Source organism: Bidens hawaiensis, unplaced genomic scaffold (assembly GCF_021521415.1).
Source record: "Bidens hawaiensis isolate Kalapana, Puna unplaced genomic scaffold, B.hawaiensis_p1.1 tig00118074_1, whole genome shotgun sequence".
NCBI lineage: Eukaryota > Viridiplantae > Streptophyta > Magnoliopsida > Asterales > Asteraceae > Bidens > Bidens hawaiensis.
In genome coordinates this window covers 4,664-16,631 of record NW_027504812.1, presented here as the reverse complement: position 1 = coordinate 16,631, position 11,968 = coordinate 4,664, and the positions used below count along the sequence as shown (strand labels likewise).

General features: G+C 38.0%; 2 protein-coding genes and 1 pseudogene across 2 annotated transcripts; 2 read left to right on the top strand and 1 right to left on the bottom strand.

Annotated features, from left to right (window-relative positions):
• The first annotated feature begins 403 nt into the window (after positions 1-403).
• Positions 404-922, top strand: LOC143608271 (pleckstrin homology domain-containing protein 1 pseudogene; annotated as a pseudogene).
• Positions 923-2,160: 1,238 nt separating this feature from the next.
• On the bottom strand, positions 2,161-6,435 carry LOC143608270 (anthranilate synthase alpha subunit 1, chloroplastic-like). Its single transcript, XM_077083361.1, has 11 exons — positions 6,289-6,435; positions 5,935-6,119; positions 5,049-5,238; positions 3,927-4,078; positions 3,734-3,849; positions 3,415-3,661; positions 3,280-3,336; positions 3,043-3,195; positions 2,887-2,967; positions 2,702-2,788; positions 2,161-2,627 (listed from the first exon to the last, which is right to left on the bottom strand). Exons 1-11 carry the CDS (start codon positions 6,428-6,430, stop codon positions 2,319-2,321), a joined length of 1,719 nt encoding a protein of 572 aa, XP_076939476.1. The 5' UTR covers positions 6,431-6,435; the 3' UTR covers positions 2,161-2,318.
• A 1,558-nt stretch (positions 6,436-7,993) lies between these two features.
• Positions 7,994-10,408, top strand: LOC143608269 (uncharacterized). The gene is made up of 4 exons (XM_077083360.1): positions 7,994-8,338; positions 8,416-8,531; positions 9,285-9,528; positions 9,624-10,408. The coding sequence occupies exons 1-4, from the start codon at positions 7,994-7,996 to the stop codon at positions 10,218-10,220; spliced, it is 1,302 nt and encodes a 433-aa protein (XP_076939475.1). The 3' UTR covers positions 10,221-10,408.
• Positions 10,409-11,968: the final 1,560 nt, after the last annotated feature.

The window sequence follows — 11,968 nt, the reverse complement described above, 5'->3', positions numbered from 1 at the left end:
TAAAAATTAAAAAAATAGGAATACAATATGACAAACCAAAATGCAATGACAGGGTGTTTCACTGTCCAAATGCTCCAACCCTCACAAGTCATATAATCATATAATAATAGTAATAATCAATTTTATCATAACCGGATCGGACATCGAACCGGATGGCCCACCGGTTCAACCGGTCGGATCGGTCGAACAATTTTGGTCAAAAAATGACGGATCAAGCTTAAAAAATGATTTAAAAAAAAAAAAAAATTTTTTCTTAGAAAACCGTTTCAACCGGTCCGGTTTTCCGGTTCGACCGGCCGGTTCCCTATCAGCCGAGCGAACTATGTGAACCGGATCCGGTCAGTGGACCGAATCCCGATCTGACCGGTTCGACCGGCTGGTCCGGTCCGGTTTCAACAACATTGGTAATAATAATATCTCCGCCCAAACTCCATCACCACCACCACGATCTCTCACTATGGCGAGACTGTGGCGCGCCGTGATGGGCGACTCAGCACCCAACCCGGACGACTACGATGGCGTGGAGTACTGGTCCAACCCCGAGCGCACCGGGTGGCTCACCAAACAAGGCGAGTACATCAAGACCTGGCGGCGCCGCTGGTTCGTTTTGAAGCAAGGCAAACTCTTCTGGTTCAAGGAGGCCGTCGTCACTCGCGGGTCACGTCCACGTGGCGTCGTACCGGTGGCCACGTGTCTGACCGTCAAAGGCGCCGAAGATGTTATTAATAAACAGTTTGCGTTTGAGCTGTCCACTCGGGCGGATACCATGTACTTTGTTGCGGATTCGGACAAGGAGAAGGAGGATTGGATAAACTCGATTGGAAGGTCGATTGTGCAGCACTCGAGGTCGGTTACGGTTAATGAGATTGTGGATTATGATCATACCAATCGATCATGATGATGATGATTTGGTTTGTTTTTTTGGTTTTGTGTTTGTGTGTAAAAGTAAAAATAGGTGTTGTGATAATTTAATTTTTTTGTTTAATACTTTTAATTATTAATTAATCGATCTGTTGTTCGTCTGGTTTGGTGATCGTGATTGTGAATTTCTAGGGTTTTGTTAGTGATTTGAGATCTTGAATTTGTGAGTGAGTTAGGTTTGGTGTTGGTTAGGATTTCTTTTCACGACAAACGAATAAACTCTTGCTACTCTCGGCTAATCCAGTGATAAAAGACGACTTCATACGCTCGTGAAATTTTGGACTCGGATAGTGATATCCACTATCCGAAACTCCGGATATCCGACTTGAAAACCCCTAGATAACACTTGATAGCCCATGCCCACCATCTTTCGTTTTGAGAAAACCTATCTTGATATCTTCTGAAAACTCACTAAAGCAAAATCTAGTTAAGATCGGATTCGAACAACTCTTTCATTTTCCCCCTTGCCAATTGAGCTATACCTCATTGGTTTTTTTTATGTGACTTGCAAACCGAACTTGGAAATACTTTTATTAATAGGTTTTTATTTAATTTTAGAATACGTAATTACGTATATTTATAATACTCATTAGCCATTTGTATCATTTTTCATAATTTTAACTGTGTAAGATAAAAGTTTTGAAGAAAGAGTTAAAAGAACTTGCTCATCCAAATAAACCTGGGTTGATCGGTCTGCCAAGTAACCAACCCTAACAGTTCGGTTTGTCATTTTTTTGAAGTTGTAGTTTGCGTTTGACGTAGAACTTTTATCAAAACTAGCCGGACCATGAACCCCCTTAGAAAAATTGAAATGCCCATGCCAAATGGGTGGGTTAATGCACATTTCAATAAAATCCAAGAGTTCCATTTACAACAACCTCTAAAGCAGCTATAGGAGTAGCAGTAGCTTGAAATTCGCATAGCAACCTGCAAAGTAGCTATCGGAGCAGTAGCAGCTTGAAATTCACATACCAAAGGCGATGGAATCCATTCTTCCCACCCCCAATTTAGCATTGTAAAGATTATTCATCTTTATTATTATTTTTAATTAATTTTACGAATATGCATAAACTTACGTGTAATATTTATGAAACATTTCTATCGTTTTTATCAATTTAAAAATTTTATACAAAATAATGATTTCCAAATAATCAATAAACTTTCAAACCATCCAACCAGACAGTTAATGGTTTTCTCTTATATTCATTAAGACCAGTCGAACAGGATCATAAAGATCATAAAGGACCCTCATTAAGTTCTTACACAAATACTATTCTTAAAGCTTGTTAACAGTAAACTACACCTTTGATTTTACACTAGCAACATAATTTCATTTCCAACAACAAAACACCAATCACCTATTACAACTCTTAACCTATTATGATAGTGATGCTAACTCACTCACAAAAAGCCGACTCGGCCAAATCAATGGCTCGAGCTAGGCCAGCTACTTTGTGTTCGCACTCTTGTTGCTCGTCATCCGGAACACTATCGGCTACGATACCGGCTCCAGCTTGAAGATAAGCCACCCATTGCTTTTTTTTGCATAAACACACCGTGTCAAAATGGGCCTGGGTCGGGAACACCATGGTCCTTAGAGAAAGAGCCATATCCATATCTCCAGAAAACGAAATCGACCCGAACCCACCACTGTAAGGCCCGCGCCTTGTAACTTCCAGTTTATCAATTAGTTCCATTGCCTTCACCTGTATAAGAATAATATTTTCATCAAATTTGAATGGGCCCGTTATGGTTATGATTTATTTCTAACGGGTCAAACCTTTGGAGCACCACTAACTGTCCCGACAGGAAGTGCAGCACGAAGGGCCTCCCAGCAAGTCATATGATCGAGCAACTCACCCGTTACCTTTAAAAACAAAAAGAAGAATGTAATTATGGTTAACGGGCCATTGTCTAAATAAGCAGGTTGGGCCAGGTTGGGTTGACAAACATGTGTTGACTTACTGTGGAACTGATGTGCATCACATGGGAGTATCGTTCAATGGTCATAAGCTTATCTACTTTAACCGAACCAGGTTTTGTGACCTATATACAAGCACTAATAAAGTCAACACTTTGACTATGAAAACATTCAGTTGACCTAAAAAAAGTCAAAGTTACCTTTCCAACATCATTCCGCCCCAAGTCAATCAACATGATGTGTTCCGCACGCTGCTTTTCATCATTTAGTAACATCTTTTCTAAGTGTCTGTCCTCAGCTGGAGTCTTTCCTCTTCTTATGGTCCCAGCTAATGGTCGATTAATAACCGTATTCTGTCAATAAATACATAATATTAGTGATTTTTGTATTTTTTTTTCACAATAATAGGAATACGTATAGAGTTATAAACAACAAACATTTTTCACACGAGTGAGAATTTCTGGGCTTGAACCAACCAAGATACACCCTCGAGCCTGACAATTTGAAAAGTTTAGTAATAGAATGAAATAATGAATATGAGATAACTAAACATATAATATTAATTAACGCACCTGTAAATAAGTCATGTAGGGACTTGGATTCACAACTCTTAAAGCTCTATAAATCTCAAAAGGATCCGCAAGTGTTCGGCGTTCAAAGCGTTGACTTAAAACAATTTGGAAAATATCACCTGCAAGAATGTGTTCTTTTGCTTGCAAGACTGCTGCCTTGTATTCTTCTCGGGTCATGTTTGACCGGGTCAAAGGATTCCCGAATTGTTGGGTGCTTAATTGCACTGAGCCCGCAAGTAACTTCGGGCTAATGAGTAAAAACTTTAAGTAAGGATAGTTATCGTGAAAGTGACATAATAACGAAAGGTCAGTAACTTACGGGTCAACATCATGTACTTTAGACACTAATTTTTTCAACCGCTTGATTCCATCTTTATAAGCTTCTTCAGTAGATGAATACTGATCAAGTCTCACCCAATGAATTATGTATGCTTTCTGAAGATCAAAGTTATATATTATGATAAAGTTTCATATAATTATGTTAAATGGTGTACAATTATGCTATTGAGTACCTTTTGAACGTGATCAAACACGATCACGTCTTCATATAATCCAAGATGGATGTCTGGTAGATTCCTGTCATCCTGCGGTGCATCTATAAACAACAGTTTTTTCTTCTCTACGTAACGAACCGTGTCATATGAAAAGTAACCAACCCAACCACCTGTTCATGATTGAATTTTAGAAATTGATGACATACTCATATATATTGTAGTTAAAATACATTATGTGAAATATTTAATGTTAAATTGTTATGGATGATACATAATTTGGTCCTTCCTCAAACATTCAATGTCAAATAAGTAAGTTTATTTGAAGAGCAACTAATGCTTCACCAACCAATGATAAAATTCAACACAATGATTTAATGTGCATCTGTAAAATGTATCAACTGTTTTTGTCTGGCCAAAAGCATTGCAACATGATATGCAAGAAAACAGTTGCCAAAAAATGGATGCCATTAAGGCTCTCCGTTGTGCGCTAACTAGGGGTGCCACATGGGCACTTTAAGACTCTACACACCCTGCCGTGAAAGGTAACGGGGCGCCAAGGGCTTGGGCGGTAGCCCCTTAACGCCTTTGAGGGGATTTTGAAGGGGGGGGGGGGGTCCACCTTGTTTCAACCAGTCACATTTCTTTTGTTTTTTTAATACTAGTTAAAACACAACACGCTTGTTAAATGGTAGGTTAGTTAAAGCCTACGTGGTAGTGACGTGGTTTTTTTAAACTAGCCTTTTCTAGTTAGCCTTAGCCCACAACAGATAGCCTAAAAACCCAGATTTCATTAATCATTAAGCACTATCTCTCTTTCAACTAGTCAACTACCTCCATCTCTACATGAATAACTGTATTTATGGGCAACATTTAAGGACCATACTAGCTATAGTAAGTTGTGGGCAATAATTACAAATACAACTTCTACAAATTGAGATTCAACTGTTAGCAATAGAAGTATCATATATAGAAAGAACATATCAATAATTAGAAAGAACCATACTACTGGAATATACTAGCAATAGTAAATAATTATGAAATTTCTGTTAGCAGTTGAATTATCAGATATAGAAAGAACATATCAATAAATGTTTCAGCAGACAAACATTTATTTCACATTAACATTAGACTAGGCCATACCACAAAATGTATCAGGAAGGCCATCAACAAGTTGAGGTTTCCAACCATCAGATAGACTTTTCGGTATTTCCAAAGGATCGTCAGCGACTTTATGAATCAAGCTTCCTTTGTTATGATCCATAATGGTGACATTGTTTTCTTTAGCAATAACTTCAACTGATGGATCAGATCCAACCACACTGTATCGTCCCTACAAATTAATATCGATACATTCAAATCATTCGGTCAAAACAATGAGATTATGTTAAATTCTCACTACAAATAGGGTTGTGCATGACACCAAAAAAACTATAAGAATATAAAAATAAAGAACCAAAACAAAACCCATATTATGTTTTTGTAAAAACTGTACTTTAGGTTCAGTTTTGGTTTTGCGTGTAATGAAAACCCAAAAAAAAAAAAAAAAATTCTGAACGCAACCGATTTCAAAGATTTTCATTTTCTATTTTGAAGTACGTTGAAGTAGTTTCTTAGAAATTAATAAAGACTCAAACCCATATATTTAGTCCAAACCTATAATAATCAATTAACTATTAATTAACATAAATATTTAGGCAAAAATTTATTATTCTGGGCCATTTTTTTTTCGGCCCAAAAGTTTGAAGCACCAAAGGCAAAATGAAACAACCGAAACTGAACCAGACCCAAACCGAAAAGGCCAAACTGAAAAAACCAAAACCCAACGGTCTTTAGAAAGTCAAGAACCAAGGTTTTTGGTTCGGTTTTACTGCAATTCCCCTACTATAAAACAATTAGGTAACATTCTAGTTCTTTGCCCCAATGTTAAATGAGACTATATTTGTTACTATATGATCATCATTACTACTATTTTTGATTTCCAGGAATTTTGGATAAGAATGAATGATACAACGGCAAATCATCTTACAACTTGTGAAGTTCGGAATCCAGGCTCAACTGACTCAAACAGAAAGCTAGGAACCTCTCGGTCTTCTTCCTTAACCAGACAGCGATAAGCGAGCACCGGGGTTAAGTGATCTGCGAATATGCATCTATGAAGCGGTATTAGGTTTCCTTTCCTTGAAGCTTTAAGGAATTCCGCTTCCTCGGCACCTAGATGTGTTTCTTTCAACATCAGTTCACAAAAAATTACATGAACTTGGTCCGTCAAGTTCAGTCTGATATACGACTGAACTCGACGGACCAATGCATAAATAGAGACTACAATATACTACACATGAGAGCGAAATTGCTGCAACTAATGCACGCAAAAGGAGATAACCTATAGAAGGCGACTGAAGAACACATCGAATGGGAAACGAAAGCGAAGCACGGCTGTTTCTGCTTCGACCGGAGGAGATTGGGGGTGGAAAAAGGGCGTGAAACGAAGGTGGTGACCGGGGATTAAGAGCTACGAATTGCATGATTCTTGGAGTACAAAATGCAGATGAAAGTTCCGAGTGGAAGATTCCTTTGCATACATACATGTGTTATGTGTAATGTGTGTTTATTATATAGGCAACACAGGAAGTTAATGCAGGTTTGGGAGTTGAGACTGGGACACGTGACCGCTATTACAATTTAACACATTAAGCATATATCTTGCAAATCAGCTAAAATTAGCCACTTGTACATCTTCACTGAAATCTATATATATATATTTTTAATTCTTTTTAGCTTTTTCAATGATCAATGTCACCACAAGATATGAATTACTGTAATTGTGTTTTCATATATAAATTAACTTAGGTTCTTCGTTAGACGATTTTCAATCTCAAAGATGATAAAGGGTGGACTATTTTGTTATAATATTGTAAATCTAGTCTTTTGTTTTTTAGTGCACAAAGTGATTCTTGGTGTAGTACTTGCAAAGGAGTCATGTGGTGATTTAGTAGTTATCATAAGTTTTAGAAGGCTTTGAGCTATTAATCACAAGTTTTATTCACAATACCAAATTAGCAAGACACTAGACACCACAATACAACCACCAATACAAAAAAAAAAAAAAATTAGAAAAAAATACCATAAGTACTACCCATATCACCTGTACGTTACAATGAGAAATTAAAGTTAGATCACTCTCCTACGTTAGCACCGTATTCTTTGATCTATTCTTCACTCATAGAAAACTTAACGTATTGATCTTGCTAATGATATTATCTATGATCGGTTGTTTCCCTTCGAACACCAACGAATTTCCCACCTTCTAAAACACCAAATCGTAATAAGGCAGACATACACATGAAGTTACGAAAGAATTGCAGACATACACATGAAGTTTTCTGAGACATTCGTAAGTATTCATCGAATTAGTCGGGTGGGTTACCTGTTGCTAATTGACGAATAACGAATGTGCATTTTTGAAGCGACGTAAAACTTCATTTGCCCCTCGCGAAACCGATCCCTAAACGTCTCGTCATTGTATTTCGGCAAACGATCCTCCACAAAATAGTCGTTCATTAGCACTCCGTGGGCATATATACGATCACGATCCACCATTTTTTTTCTTTTGACGGCTCGAGCCTTCAAGTTCTTTATATAACAACGAGAACCATTCAAGAATGTCATCGTCTGATGACGAAGAACTATCGGTGTCTAGCGGTAACAAGTTGGTCGGAACTATCGGTGACCAGTGGCGATGTTCCACGCTCCACCACGCTTGGTGAAAGCCCCATCACGCACCACCCTGTCCGCCTAATAGCTCAACGATCACAAGCCTTGGCATTAAGTCAGCCAGAGGACCAATTGCCACTTAAAGTGTAGGTGAGATGAGAATATCCATTCGTCGGACCCGGACTCCAAACCCCCATCTGAAATGACGTTGATATTAATTTCACGCCCGTCACCTCATTTTTCTTTTAACAGTAGCCCCGTGCGTGCATTTCTTTCTTTCTTTTGCATCTCAACCAATTCCCGTTGTAGAGAACAGATCTTATCGGATTCATCAATCCAATCCCAACACCTCACACATACCATTTCCAATCACCATGAACAACAACAACAACAACAACAACAATTCCAAAGAACAACAACAATCTGTTTCTGATCCTCAGGTCAACCAACAACGACAAAATCAATCGAACGGTCATACTACAATTGCTGACCGTCTGACGGATTTCATAGTCGGTGATGGAGACAACGATAGTCATCTGTTGATGCAACGAGACACTGAAACCAGTACGCTTATGCAGTGGCTACTGGCGCTTGATATGCACGTCATGGGCGCCTGTCGAGCTGATGAGAGGTTGAAACCCTTGCTCAAGCTTAATAATAGTAATAATAATATTGCGTCTAGTGGTGTTGAAGATCGGTTGTTATCGCATTTGAGTCAGGTAGTATTAGTTGTTGTAATTAGGTGTTGAATTGTAATTTGATTATGTGAGTTACTGATGTTTGTTTTGGTGATCAGCATTTTGAGCCATTGGAAGTCGGTCTGCTCGCCAGGTGTTTGTGTATACCTCTTGCGTCCGTTCGCGTTGGAAAGATTAACAAGCATGGGAGTCTTTTTACTCCAGTCAGTATAAGGTAGTTTCTTACTATTTGCAGGTGTAGCTATATGTTTATAGATGCATATGTCTTGTTAATTCCTGATAGGTAAAAGTTAAATCTTTGTTGAATGTAAGGAAGGTGGATAATCGGTATCGAGGATGTGATTAGTTGAGTTGACGGTAGTTTTGCTTGTTTATATACTTGATAAATCAAGTAATTGTTTAATTTATGTTACTGTTGTTCATTAAAGTAAACAACTAGCACCAAGCACACACAACTGGTCTATGTTATATATCTGCACGTGGATATTGATGTGTGATAAATGGATCCCAGAATGTGCATTCTTCAAAAGTTGAGACCAATATTTTACCTTTGAAAGTACAATCCTTTAGACAGAACTCCACCAAAAGCATGCCCCATTTATATAACATTTGTTGATTTAGAAATTTGGTCAACACCACGGGTGCATCATGCATGAATTGTGCAGAAGTAAAAACATGCTCGTATCTTAGATGAGTATTGACTACTTGATGCTTTGGATCAAAATGTTTCTGATTTGCATATGAATGATTGAATTTCTAGTATATGATTGTGAACAATAGGTGGTACTATGTGAGAGAAACATATTTATTAAGCACAACAGCTGTTATCTGCATATCATTTTTATTTACCTATGCGGAATGGCTTTGATTATCTTCTTTACTTCAGTATCTATAATTCTGTTTATATTATGAGACTATTGTGCTTGTTCACATCTAATTAGGTTCATTATCATGCATAATATGACAGGGGTAACCTAGTAATTTCCCTCTTGCCATCTTCTGATTTGCGCATATCATTTCTTTCGGATGACGGGCATACAGAGACACTATCAATCTTAAGAAACACTTCAGATTGCTCATCTGTCATGAGTGAGGGAATACCAACAGATAATTCGGGTAGATCTTTTTCTGTAAGACTCCCTAATAAAGATCCCTTCTACTTTTGGTGCTCTGAGAAATCCCGTCTTCTTGGTAATGAATTGCTTGAAAAGGTATATGGTAATATTGATAAATACATCAACTAGTGAATAAAGTGTATGCTTATACATATAAAACAACCAAATGATGATGTGATTTCTTGTTTTAGATGAGGAATATACTCGAAAGGAAGCCTTCCCTAGCTGAACTGACGGGAGTTAGTGATTCCCGTCTTGACCGCTTTGTGCATCATCTCCGAGCTCATTTTATTCGGTCAAACCTTGCTTCCGAAGACGGTCAAACTCAAACATCACAATCTCAAAACTTGTTATCAAAGCCTTCACGACCCCGAACCAGCAACTTTCAAGTTGTCCTGAGTCCAAGACCAAGTTCTTTTAAGCTAAGACGAAGGACGGATGGAGCTCGTATTGAGCCATCTGAAAAGCATCCTGTTTTGTTTCCGTCTACTTCAAACCATGGAAAACGGAAGCTTCTTGAGTCTTCCTCTGGAACCTGCTTGTTTCCACCATTACCCATGCCATCATCCACCTCACCGTCTCAGGTATCCCCTCCATATTACTGTTGGTGTCCACCTGCCGTCTCAGTTTCGATTTCGGTTTCGACTCTACAAACTGAAGCATTACATTACCGCCTCTTTCATCACTACTTCCAAAACCGTCTCCAAATCTCTCTGAAATTCCAATTTTACCCTTGTCTATATCAGCTTCTTCACAGGTATTCACCCCACTCATGTGTGAGCCAATAGTTCACCTCCCGGTAATTAGCATATGTTCCTCTGGCCAAGCCTACTTGGTGAGCAGTGGGCCCGCTATAACCTTAAGCATTCCACCATTGTTGGAAGCAAGCACAGAGTCAGAGAAGAGTGCTCGGGATACGCTACAGCTTCTGATAAACGGGTCTGGTGAGTTCCCATCAGTTGTAGCCGAGAGCAATATCGAGTGAAAAACATGTCAGTGTTTTAGAGTGATGCTAGTAAACAATCCAAACTACTAACACCTCAAAACCACTTTTGTTTACATAAAAGAACATATCTTTTTACATAATTCAAACACTATTTAAGTTTAAAAGAAATTCGCCGTTTAAAAAGATTGATAAGGCCAACATTAGGGTGATGAGTTGTTGGGCTCTAAAAATGAATTGCTATTTGGCAGACCATATATCTTGCAGCTATGTGACCTATGTAGTTAAAAAGAACACACTATGTTGTTTTGTTCGAGAGGAAAGATTTATAAATGTCCACACTGTTAATAATTTTTCGGCCCCAAATAAGGGTTACTCTTTACCATAAAGAGAATTGCAATTTTAATCGTTTATCTTTCCATCAAATTACATGCCACGTCTTTTGATTAACACTATTATAGTGGACGCCATTTATCTTTTATGCTATTTATGTGTTTTTACAAACCAATGTTGTCCTTCGTCCTGATCCCGTTATGTTTTTTCATTAAGTTTAAATATGTGAGGCGCGTGAGGGAAAAATTACCGTTTAATAACTTTTAATTAAAACCATATTCGGATATTCCGCACCATTCTTCCGCCAACCTTTTCAGCCCTAATCATCATCTGCCACTATCCTAGCTAGAGGTGCACAAAAAACCCGTACCCGGAACCGGACCTGGAAAAAATACCCGGAACCGGTTTTTTATACCCGCGTATTCTATACCCGAAACTGAAACCGACCCTACCCGTAGGGTATGGATAGGGTACGCATTTTGAGGTCAATACCCGTACCCAATTTATACCCCTAAATACCCAGACCCGGTCATACCCTATACCCATACCAGGTTATACCCGATATCCGATACCAATTTTCTAATACCTGAAATAATACATGAGTTATTATAGTATATTTTTATGTTTACTTCACAACTTTTATGATTAAATTTTTGTAAAATGCATATTACTAAGTAAATAATTTGTAATTTAGTGGATATATGGTTTTTGTAATATAGTTTAATTATTTTTATAAATTACAAAGCAAATTTAAATTTTAAACAATATAAAAAATGTATAAAAAAATTACAAATTTAAAACCGGGTATTAATACCCGGTCGTACCCGGTTCCAATACCCGAACCCGATCATACCCTACCCGGGTACATAGGGTTGAGTTTTTCTCCTCAATACCATACCCGAACCCTACCCGATTTCAATCAATACCCGATTTTCCAATACCCGATCATACCCGAAATCGGTTCCATACCCGAACCCGGGTATTAAAAAAAAACGATTTGTGCACCTCTAACCCTAGCTATGCCATGAATGAAACCATCTTGACATCTAGATATCTGATTTCATTGTTTCTTTTCTTGTGTAGCAACAAGTTCTTTTTAAACGGCTAAATATAAACTTACTAAATCTACAATTTTTTGTTCATCATGAATCTCGAATTCTCAATCTAATGATGAGGGACAAATTTCCATCGTGCCTTGATACCACTAGGCAACAAGCCTTTTTACCGTAATGACTTGTTATTCTAATTTTACCATGATGA

What these genes read in the sequence shown, in the direction of transcription:
- LOC143608269 (XM_077083360.1), top strand. Translation starts at nt 7,994, where the DNA reads ATGAACAACAACAACAACAACAACAACAATTCCAAAGAACAACAACAA. An exon ending in TTTACTCCAGTCAGTATAAG is followed by an intron (nt 8,532 to 9,284) that starts GTAGTTTCTTAC and finishes ATAATATGACAG; the next exon opens with GGGTAACCTAGTAATTTCCC. An exon ending in GTAATGAATTGCTTGAAAAG is followed by an intron (nt 9,529 to 9,623) that starts GTATATGGTAAT and finishes TTCTTGTTTTAG; the next exon opens with ATGAGGAATATACTCGAAAG.
- LOC143608270 (XM_077083361.1), bottom strand. Translation starts at nt 6,430, where the DNA reads ATGCAATTCGTAGCTCTTAATCCCCGGTCACCACCTTCGTTTCACGCC. An exon ending in TTCTCACTCGTGTGAAAAAT is followed by an intron (nt 3,196 to 3,279) that starts GTTTGTTGTTTA and finishes ATTTATTGACAG; the next exon opens with AATACGGTTATTAATCGACC. An exon ending in GGCGGAATGATGTTGGAAAG is followed by an intron (nt 2,968 to 3,042) that starts GTAACTTTGACT and finishes GCTTGTATATAG; the next exon opens with GTCACAAAACCTGGTTCGGT.